At 35.7% G+C, this 12,096-nt stretch overlaps 1 protein-coding gene across 5 annotated transcripts in view; it reads left to right on the top strand.

Annotated features, from left to right (window-relative positions):
* The window catches only part of LOC110450559 (DCN1-like protein 3), a 25,478-nt gene extending 13,911 nt beyond the window's left edge, over nt 1-11,567 (top strand). The window contains exons 2-3 of one of the 5 annotated variants that reach the window (XR_002462987.1): nt 3,587-5,865; nt 5,958-11,567. Coding sequence is in view for 4 of the 5 variants with exons in the window: in XM_021498151.1 (XP_021353826.1) it covers nt 3,616-4,515 (900 nt within the window). In the remaining variant the exon portion in view is untranslated. Of the gene's footprint in view, nt 1-1,525; nt 1,593-2,483; nt 2,627-3,586 lie in introns of those variants that run through there. The other 4 variants (XM_021498151.1, XM_021498150.1, XM_021498152.1 and 1 more) reach the window with 4 other exon arrangements.
* The last annotated feature ends 529 nt before the right edge of the window (nt 11,568-12,096 follow it).

The following is a 12,096-nucleotide window of genomic DNA, read 5'->3' as shown; positions in this document are numbered from 1 at the left end:
AGAGATGTGTTGTATACACTGTGGCTATTCATGGCAGAGATGTATTGTATACAATATGGCTGTAAATGGAAGAGATGTGTTGTATACACTGTGGCTATTCATGGCTGAGATTTATTGTATACAATATGGCTGTAAATGGAAGAGATGTGTTGTATACACTGTGGCTATTCATGGCTGAGATGATTTGAATATAAACTGTGGCTATTCATGGCAGAGATGTGTTGTATACACTGTGGCTATTCATGGCAGAGATGCTTTGAATATACACTGTAGCTATTCATGGCAGAGATTTGTTGTTTGACTTTGGCTATAAATAACAGAGATGTATTGTATACACTGTGGCTATTCAAACAGAGATGAATTGTATACACTGTGGCTGTAAATTGAAGAGCTGTGTTGCATACATTTGAGTTTTATGGCAGACATGTTTTACATTGTGGCTTCATATATGGCAGAGGTGTGTTTGTTTAGATTAAATACAGAAATAACACAATCACTAGGAGTGTCCTGATGATTAGATGGAATCCAATTCTTGCTTTTCTGATACATTCTGTATTGGGTAGCGTATGGCTCCTGTGATGGAGGATTTAGCTAGAATTTCACCAGGATCAGGTACAATCACAGCTAGTGATGGTGGTTTAATTCTTGTTATTTTGTACCTTCCTTTTAGAAGCTCCCTTTAATGATTACTTTTCTGTGATAGTATTATGGGATTGTCATTCACACTCAGAAAGGGCATACAAGTTCACTTGTGTAGAGTTTGATATATCTTTCTATTTTGGGGGTCATTGGTCGTATGAGTTCAAATCCTCAAATATTTATCACATATATGACTCCAGTATTTTGTAGTGCATATATGTCTGAGACTTTAAGATAGTTTCAGAAAATGACCCATTTTCTGGGTTTTTTTTATGATTGTACAGTACAGTTGATTAAGACATTGAAGATAAAAACTTGGTATTTGGATTGGATTTTTCAAGTTCAGAAAATGCTCATTCTTCTGTCTAATTGCAACAGATCTTAGTTGAATGATTAACAAGGCTATTAGATATGTACTTCGGAAACTAGTATAAAAAAGATTACTTTATTTAAAGTTATGCTGTGGACTCCAACATTAATATTTTAAAAAACACCATTTTAATTAAAACTATGCCAGTAATATATTAACTAAATCTTAAAAGTAGACTGCAGTGTTAAAAAATACTGTTTTCATGAGATAAAAACTGTTGTATGTAGTATGACAAATATGTCCTACAGCCCTTGTACAAAATATATTCCTGAAGGACCCAGGTTCATTGCGACAGGAGTTCTGGAACCATTCATACTCAATACCAATACACATTGGCAATAATGGAGGAAGTAAAAATTGATGAGTGAAAATCAATGTGTTTACTTGTACTTCACAGACATCATTGTAACTGGTGGCTGTTTGATAAGCTGCCTTTCACAGGATGTAGGGGATTAACTCCATCTCATGTATACACCTTAATTGTAGGACATGCATGTGCCCATTGTATTAGTTGCACTTGATTTACTATGAATGCTGATGGATGAAGGTTATCTACACAGATGAGTAATTACTATTGTACACTGTATGTTTCGTTGGTCAGAGTTTACCCTATTAATGTAATACCACAGAGTTACTACAAGAGTTAAGGAATATCTTTGATCTTCTGTTTGATAAAATTGAACAATGAAGACCTGCACATGCTTAAGCTTGTTTGTTGTATAATGCATTACTTGTGTGATTTGGCTGTCTCTACCATTAGTTATATGTGGTTTGACTGTGTGTGTCTCTACCATTAGTTACATGTGGTTTAACTGTGTGTGTCACTACCATTAGTTACATGTGGTTTAACTGTGTGTGTCTCTACCATTAGTTATATGTGGTTTAACTGTGTGTGTCTCTACCATTAGTTATATGTGGTTTGACTGTGTGTGTCTCTACCATTAGTTATATGTGGTTTTACTGTGTGTGTCTCTACCATTAGTTATATGTGGATTGACTGTGTGTCTCTACCATTAGTTACATGTGGTTTGACTGTGTGTGTCTCTACCATTAGTTATATGTGGTTTTACTGTGTGTGTCTCTACCATTAGTTATATGTGGATTGACTGTGTGTCTCTACCATTAGTTACATGTGGTTTGACTGTGTGTGTCTCTACCATTAGTTACCATTAAGTTCTTGGAACATAATTTTAAAATAGATGTATGCTCATAGGACTAGGCTAGAAGACTGCCCCTACCCAAGAAAATTCTATTCCTTAACCATACACAAACATTAATAGAATCTCTCATCCCCCGAGGGGGAAATTTCTTAAGTTGCAAAACATGAAGCTTTGACAAGTGTTTGGCAACTTAAGAATCTTTCCGCAAGGGTTTAGATTCCCCTATCTCACCCTCATGGGGGTGAGTGATTATTTTTCTCTTACCCTGTTCACCCATTATGTATCATATACAAAATGCAATGTTAATGTTACAGGCTAAATTCAGGGTTGACAAGACGTTGATGGATTGTTGACGTGGCGTCATACTGTTATTATGAATTGGGGAATCCTCCGTCTCAACTCTAGGGTAAGACAAGGATATCTCACACTGGTAAAAGTGTGGATACACCTGTCCAGGGTAAGAGAAAAACAGATCTCAACCTATGGACCTGGGATTCAATTGTTATGTAAAGGAAGAAGGAAGCTCCCCCGGGGCCTGGGCCTATAAGGGGATAATTTAAGAGTTGAAGTAATTCATAACCTACCTCTCCTGTGAACAGTTTATCGTTGGTATAAGGCATCATTAGGACCAGAAAGTCTTTTTGCAAAGAAAGGCTGTTTTCCTCCTGGATGATGAGAGGCATGACCAGCAGTATTGTATGAATTCTCTTGGGTTGAACACATGGATGTAGAGTGTCTGTATAAATTCCCTGTGTTCACTGGAGGTGATAATTATTTTAACAGCTAGAACACCTGAATAATCTCTGAAGGTAAACAACAGGACTTATTTAAGAATTCCTTTGCTATGAAGAACAAATTTAGTGAGTTTATATTAAGTTGTTTGTGATTTAGAAAAGGTTTTCTTTAGCTAGAGAACTGTATGTTGGTATGAATTTTCCTTGGTTCAAATTTGAATTATCTGATGGTAAAATGAAGACCAGGGTGTGTTCAGATGATGACAATATCCTGTGAGTGGAGGATTGCCTGATGATGTAGCTGTCAATAGCTCCTTCCTATGTATCTTACCTCTTCGTCAATTGAATAATTAATGCATCCTATTTCTTCATATTATTGATTCTGTCTGTTTTCTCATGCTATTGGCAAGCTTGATTGGGAAAAAATGATTTGGTCATCAATTTAATACCAGGAATGAAATGTTTTTAGGGATCTTATAATGTATAAAGTCAGTAGTGACGATACATATTGTGCATCCACATTGTATGTGCTTATACATATATATATGTACAATTTTTTTTTTTAACCAAGTTTTGAAAAAGTGTTGAAAAATAGTGATTGGATATATGTATGTTAACTTGAACATTTAAAATGAATTATCTATATAAATTTGTTTCTGCATTTTTCACTCTGTTTATTCTAGGTATACAATTGTCAGCGGAGTAATTTCCAATGGGAAAGTGTCAATCTTGTTGTGAGACCCCTGGAACCTCGACCAGCTCTAGGTACTCCAGTACACCACGGTCAGCATCCGCAGCAGGGACTTATCGGGGCAGGGCAGGCTCCCAGCCCCAGGCCCTCAATTCAGATGCTGGGGGTGGGGATGTCCTCAGTCATCTAACCTCCAGCAGGCAGCCTCAACCAATCTCAGACAAAAAAATGTTCACACCATACCCAAAACTACCGCCAATCAAAAAACATAGCAATGGCGATAACAAAAGATTATCTTTCATATCTAGGGACTACTCTGAAAGTAAGATACAAACACTGTTTGAGCAATACAAGGACCCAGGGGAGGATGCAATATTAGCTGAAGGTATAGAAAAATTCTGTGCAGATTTAGATGTAAATCCAGATGAATTTATAGTGTTGGTGCTAGCATGGAAGTTCCAGGCCAAGACAATGTGCAAGTTTACAAGAGAGGAGTTTGTCAATGGTTGCAAAGCAATAAAATCAGACTCCATCAAAGGTATTCAGAGTAAGTTTACAGACTTGTTAACAGAAGTAAAGGACAAGCAAAACTTCAAGGATCTGTATAGATGGACCTACAAGTTTGGGCTGGATGCAGAGTCGGGACAAAGAACACTTCCCATTGATATGACAATCAGTCTTTGGAAGCTGGTCTTCTCACAGACAGAACCCCCTATAGTACAGCGGTGGCTTGAGTTTCTAGATGTCCATCCAAATATCCGGGGCATCCCACGGGATACCTGGGACATGTTTCTCAATTTCACTGAGCAGGTCGGTGACGACCTAGGCTCGTATGATGACACCGAAGCCTGGCCTAGTCTCTTTGATGATTTTGTGGAAAATGAAAATGACAGACAGAATCAAAACGTAAAAACGCTATAGTATATTAGCTGTTTGAACATTCCATATTATTAAAAAGGTTGCCATTACATTGCATACATTTAATATTGAGTCTTGTCAGGGTTTAGTGGGATGCCTTTTGTTGAAGTCTATACATACATGTTACCTTGCAATGTTTGCTGTTTAATTCTCTAAGTAGCTGTAACTTTTTTCTTAATTGTAATTAAACTTCAAATGTGCAATTTTAGCTGATGATATTTTAAGATTAAATTTATTTTTATTAAGTTATAACCTTCTGCAAATAAATATTGTAAATCACCATATTTTTGAGTGAACTATATGCCTATAGTTTTTATTCTTAAATAATTGAAATCATAATTGAGAGGATGTTATTTCAATTTTGATAGTAATTATCTCTGGAAATATTATTTAAAGAGTAGTTTCCTAAGAATTAATACAGAAATAAGTGATATAAAGTAATGACTAGTGGATTAGGCAGCATGCATAAATAGTACTAGTGGAGTATATTGAATACAATGTTAAACGCCCTAACAGCTAATTAGTGGCTACCTGGTATACAGTAACTGATCATGTTTAAGATTTCAGCAGCAATTATGACAAAAATTGGAATTGTGTCACACATATATTGATTTGTAAATTTTTGTTAAATTTATAATGAAAAAATGTACTGGAGAGCCCTTCATGTAATTTGTAATAATTTATTGTTGTTGATTTCCACAATCGTGTTGACATGTCTTTATACATCCGACAATACTTCAGGAGCTAAATGAAAATAATAAGTAAGTCATCATTCCATGAGTGTGATCAGGTTGGGTGTAACTGGTTTGGAACTTAAGCACCACTACATCCAAAGCCACAGGTGTCAAATATGTTAAGAGAGTTTCTCAAAATGGGAGACATTCAAAGTCATATTTACTTCTTCACTGTTTTGGAGTAAACAGCTTTTATGTTGACATAAAAAAATATACTAGACACATGCAAGTAACAGGTCATAGAAATTGTTCAGTGGTTATATTTAGCTTAAAACTCATGATAGTTGTCAGGGTTGGTGCTTAAGCCGTCTAGGCACCTTTTTTACACTCGAATCATGACATGAAAAAAATTAGGAAATTTGATCTGTTTCACAAAATTAAACAATGCAAATTTGTTCTAGCAACATATATATGTCAATTTGCTATGATAATTTTGAAAAATGTTGCAAAAATTTAAGTGGTACACTGTAATGGTGACTTGATGTTGTGGTACAATTAGGGTAGACAACATTTGGATGAAATGCCTGATTTTCTGATATATACAGCACTTGTAATACTGTAAAGGTTAAACCTCTCACTGTAATAATATGACATATACAGAACTTGAAGTACTGTATAGGTCAAACCACTCACTGTAATAGTATGACATACTGTAAAGGTTAAACCTCTCACTGTAATAGTATGACATACAGCACTTGAACTACTGTATAGGTCAAACCTCTCACTGTAATAGTATGATATATACAGCACTTGAAGTGCTGTATAGGTCAAACCTCTCACTGTAATAGTATGACATATACAGCACTTGAAGTACTGTAAAGGTCAAACCTCTCACTGTAATAGTATGACATATACAGCACTTGAAGTACTGTAAAGGTCAAACCTCTCACTGTAATAGTATGACATATACAGCACTTGAAGTACTGTAAAGGTCAAACCACTCACTGTTGGTGCAGTGTCTATGTAATGTTTAGATTGTTACAAGGGATCACCATGACTATTCCATTATCAAATTGCTCACTCATGCTAAAGTACATGTATAACTTGTAGCACAGCTTCACCTAATATTTCTATTTAAACAAAATATCAATTATGCATAAAACTTATTGTCTTTGGATTAATTTAAACATTATTGGAGAAGGACTGATTTTGTTGTTTAAAGCTGAACATCAACAGTTTTTACATTGTCAAGGGAACACCTAGGACTTGTCAGCGTGGATCACTCCCTCCCTCCCCTCAGTATGTAGCTGTTGTATATATAAGCAAACCAGTAAATCTTTTCGGTAGCAATATTTCTTAACAACTGCCACTGGGGTCAATGTCACAGTGAATAAACATAACAGTTACTTTATGAAAAAACTGTAGGATGTCAATAAGAAATTGGATAGTACTTATGTAGTACCTACATACATAGATGACATCATAATTTTTCATATCATTTTGGTGTAAAAATTATTGCTCATGAATTTCTTAAATTAAATAAATGAATTGGATCCATCATTATTATTTCATTGTGTCATACGTATACCTAGGTGTTTCTGCCTTGGAACTATAACAGAAGAAGAGGTTTAGGTTGTCTCCCTTCAGCTACCCCAGTTGTGGTGATCATTGGTAGCATAATCAAGGATTTTGTTTTAGGACACATAGCTTTTTGTACCAAGACAAGCCATGCAGGTTATATTATACTACACTTACATTGAGCAGCTTCTCCTTAAAGCACAAGGTCATTTCAAAGCCAGGTGGCCTGTAGATTTATGGCTTATATTTTTGAAATTCCTTACAAAAGATCATGCATCAGTATTTCATAATCAGCAACTGTATACCTGTATTTTAATATATCATAGGAAAATCAAAACATGCAATTTAACAACAACTCTTTTACATAAGAGTCTCTGAGTGAGAATATTTTAAAACTGATTTTAATCAATGCCATTAAATGATGTGTAGTTAAACTTATTGACTGTAGATCTAGGTAATAACCCAAGTCTCTGCTATTGGTTGATGTCTCCATTCACTACCTACATATTCATGTATATATTCTGATATATGAATATACAACTTGTGTTGTCCATTACGGTACATATCTCACCTGAATGTACATGACAATCCTTATAGTGCTGTAACACTGTCGACCGTGTAAGATACTGATCAGCTATACAGTACGTACACTGTAGTGTGAGTGTTTCCACTGACCCCACAGAGACATGGGGAGGGAGGTTTAGTGTAGGCATCACTCTAATGTGTACAGCTATACAGTACGTACACTGTAGTGCGAGTGTTTCCACTGACCCTACAGAGACATGGGGAGGGAGGTTTAGTGTAGGCATCACTCTAATGTGTACAGCTATACAGTACGTACACTGTAGTGCGAGTGTTTCCACTGACCCTACAGAGACATGGGGAGGGAGGTTTAGTGTAGGCATCACTCTAATGTGTACAGCTATACAGTACGTACACTGTAGTGCGAGTGTTTCCACTGACCCTACAGAGACATGGGGAGGGAGGTTTAGTGTAGGCATCACTCTAATGTGTACAGCTATACAGTACGTACACTGTAGTGCGAGTGTTTCCACTGACCCTACAGAGACATGGGGAGGGAGGTTTAGTGTAGGCATCACTCTAATGTGTACAGCTATACAGTACGTACACTGTAGTGCGAGTGTTTCCACTGACCCTACAGAGACATGGGGAGGGAGGTTTAGTGTAGGCATCACTCTAATGTGTACAGCTATACAGTACGTACACTGTAGTGTGAGTGTTTCCACTGACCCTACAGAGACATGGGGAGGGAGGTTTAGTGTAGGCATCACTCTAATGTGTACAGCTATACAGTTTTTTTAATCAATGTGGTTGACTTTTTATCAAACTGTTTTTATCATTTAGTGATAAATGTTATATGATTATTATGTTAATTGCCTTATGCTTACATCTGTTGCTGTTTTTCTGCTCCTTATGTATGCATGTTGTTGATATATGAAGAATCTCACCCATATTCCTGACACTTAGTCTGTTACAGTTTGTGGTATAACCAAATCAAGTATAGAAATACTTCAGTTCAAAATTAAAAAACACTCCATTCTGTAAAAAGTCACGAAATTTGGAATTATTTCAGATAAACGCTGAGCATGAAGTCAAGATCCCAATTTTATTGCAGTTTCTGAAAAGAGTTGGAAGAAACTTGTTTTAAATCTATGTGTTTCCTGTGACCTTAAAGACACTACGTAAACATTTTAGTCTTGGTGACTAGTTGAATTCACTAGTCCTTCTTCACAGTTATTGGGTTCAATATCTGGCTACTGTAGTTATAATATACCCAGCACTAAGTATTCACCTAGACGATCAGAGATCTGGCTACTGTAGTTATAACATACCCAGCACTAAGTATTCACCTAGACGATCAGAGATCTGGCTACTGTAGTTATAACATACCCAGCACAAAGTATTTTACTGAACTAGGTAGCTGTCATGGACATCAAATCTTCCTAGTGTAAAGGAAGTAGGGTGATATCGCAGAAAACTTTGCAACCAACACTCAGTATTCCTGTATTTTCAGCTTTCTGGAAAGGTATATATATTTACCAGTTAATGTAACAGCCAAATGGTAGTATATATATTTACCAGTTAATGTAACAGCCAAATGTTATTCTGATCAGGACCAATTGGACTAGATGATAATCTTTCTGAAATGGACTACTTTCTGACTAGAGGACTAGTACAGAACCCTGAGGAGGGGAGGTTATCCCTAACCTAGTGTGTACAAACAGCCTTAGGTGGATGTACCTAGCAATTGTGTTACAGTTATGATGTTTTTATTATCAGCTTGATTGATAGGTTATGTTATCAGCTTATCATTGATTTTCTCAGATTGTACTGTTTTAACCTGTGACTGTAAGGTAAACAACTGTTTTGGTACAAGTGGAGCACTGCTTGCTATAAGCCTGTCAATATGCACGTAACTTCAATTAAGAAGATAAGGTGAAATGTAATTTTTGAGATAAAAAGTGGCATGTATCTTAACTCACAAGACTGTTCAAGGGGAACAGATATAAATGTTGTTGTGTGACTATGATAGAACCCCTCATCCATTGTCCCAGTACTCTTTTGTACACTCAACTATGTGCTGTAGAGGGACCAATATGTTTTGCCCTAAATGTTGTGCCTTTCTGTACATATGTTTTCAAAATATTCAAACATGACAGACAGCTGAGGAGATGCAGATAAAATGTATTATGTAAAATGGTTGAGACAACTTTTATTTTACTCTCTAAGAATGGATAGGTAATTTTTTTTAACGAAGTTTTATTTCTTGTATGATTTGAGAGGTTTATAAACCCACATTCAATCATTGAAATTAATTACATTAAAGGAACAAGAAAAAAGTCATGGCTAGCTCTTTTAACTGAATAGTGTTGTCGTCATCAATACTGAAAATTGTTAGTATTCCTCAACCTAATGACTGACGACAGAGTAAACAATATCTTACTAGGAAGAGAAGGAAAACATGAGTTTTCAGGTGGTTCTGGTACTATTGCTGAGGTAGTGCCTTACAAACGCAATTTGGTCTGAAAACACAATTTTATAGTTAGACTACGCTGAGCAGATCACCATCAGTCATCCTTATTTTGTGGGATCGAACAAAGAGGATAACAACAAAACAATTCTTGTGCCATTGTATTAAAATATTATTTTACTGAAGACATTGTTTCCCTCCTATCATTGTGAGTTGACCTTTAATCAAGTACAGACTATCCTCTTTTGGTAACGCACAGGAGACAAGGTTATGTTTCAAAACCAGCAGAGAAACAGATTTCTGCTAATGAATGATATTTCTCACATAGAAATGCAGCTGTTGGCATTGTTTATACTGTAGATATCAGCTTCCCTATACATTTTATGATCAATTAATGAAAGTGAGATTTGCACAAGTATGATTGGTTTGTAGTAATGGATACATACAACTTCATGTTGTGTCATATCTACTGTAGGAGTTGTCGAGTAACTGTGTACTGGATACATACATACAACTTCATGTTGTGTCATATCTACTGTAGGAGTTGTAGAGTAACTGTGTACTGGGTCCACATCTGTACCTAGATCAACTATGGAAATTAATGAGGCCATGGCTACCATTGCCTAATCTTAACGAGAATTTTTATCTTTTTCCAAATTCAGGTCAGTCCTTTGGAGATTGAAAATATTAGTCACACAGATCTTCAAGTGTTGAAATGTGTGAATAATTCATTTGAGTCAGAACTTTCATTTTCATTTCAAAAGTAAATTTGGACAATTCATATGAATTTACCCTGTTCGTTATTTCCCATTTTTTTTTTATAGCATAAACATTTTAGAAATAGAATGTTTCATGTTGATTGACTGAAACATTACCTATCTTGTCCTATAAAGCTTTTACTTATTTTATGAAAAATGTTTTACATGCAGTTTTTAGTGGAAAGACATGTATTTTAAACAAAGGTCATCCTTCAATGTAAACTTTTGGAAAATTTGAGTCCGAAGTTAAGTTGATTATGTTGAGGTTTTTTGGGCCTACATTATGAGGTGGGTGTATGAATGCCAAGTGTTGTTTAATATATATATAGTTCTGTGTCAAACACAGACTTAAAGGCTATACTGAGCTTTAGATATCCTGGTTTGTATAGACACACAGTGTGATAGTTCTAGCTTGAGTGACATATATCAATATGGATTCTAGTCATCTTATACCCAGTTTGATTTAGTAATTATTTCTACCTTTTAGACGTGTCCAATAACAATGCCCTGTAGATCTGTTTTAATTTGCTGCTCAACTTGGGCATTATGCTATTGAGATGACATGGTTTTCTTAGTTTATTTTTCAAATTCATTGACAATCATGGATAAAGAACTTGTGTACCAATAAACAATTGTGATAAAGCGGTAAAAAAAACTTAAAGTGAACCCTCTCATCTATCTCCTCCTGTCACCTGTGGTGGCATTTTCCAATCGCAGATGATGGATTGCTGTAATAATGCCATTCCATAAGATTAATGAATGAATTTGTAACTTGTATTGATTTCTCCCCCTAAGTCGTACATGTTAAGTATTTACATACAGTAGTTTTGTAGGTTGATTAACAACCTTTCAAAGCATGAAGGCTTCCAACACGTGTAGTGGCCCTGTATGTCAAACACAAGTTCCTTATCCAGGACTGAACGTCGTGCCATGTGCCTAGACCATAGTAATGGGGCTGCTTGAGTTACCCCAGACATACCATAAAGTTTTAATTTGCATAATAGTATTCTTTCTTGTTTGAAAAAAGGTAATAAATTGCTATGTTGATCTCAAGTTGTTTGTGTATCTTCTTTTTTTTCAACCCAATGCTTGAAAATTTTGAAGCAGTTTTTTTTACAAGTGTGCAACTGTTAAAGTCTACAGCCTGTGAGATAATGCCAGTCAAGTTGTCGTAAACTCAAATTAGGTCTGGAACTAGAGCTGTGTCTAAACTTACTCCTTACATTGGATAAAAAATGTTCACTGGATCTGAAAGCAGGTCTAACAGACTGCCTATATCTATCTCATACTCAGGAAAACATTTCAACTGGCATCAGTTGATAAAAGGAAAGGAAGGACTCTAGTTGTTATCACCATGTAATCAGTGTGGGTGAGCTTGATCAAACATTGATGGAGGCAGTAAATGTTAATGTTGTATCAGGTCAGAAATGAAGAAAATCATAAGCAAGTCTATTTTACAAATAATATCTGGATTTCGTGCCATTGAAAATATGTATTTGAAGAATTCACCAGGATTTAAAGTGAAATGAACACTAATGCAATGCTTCTTTTTTCTAACAAACCCCCCCAGAAATATTTAAAG

This window comes from Mizuhopecten yessoensis, unplaced genomic scaffold, assembly GCF_002113885.1.
Source record: "Mizuhopecten yessoensis strain PY_sf001 unplaced genomic scaffold, ASM211388v2 scaffold5325, whole genome shotgun sequence".
NCBI lineage: Eukaryota > Metazoa > Mollusca > Bivalvia > Pectinida > Pectinidae > Mizuhopecten > Mizuhopecten yessoensis.
Note: the sequence above shows the minus strand (reverse complement) of the source record. Positions and strands in the feature narration are given on the sequence as shown.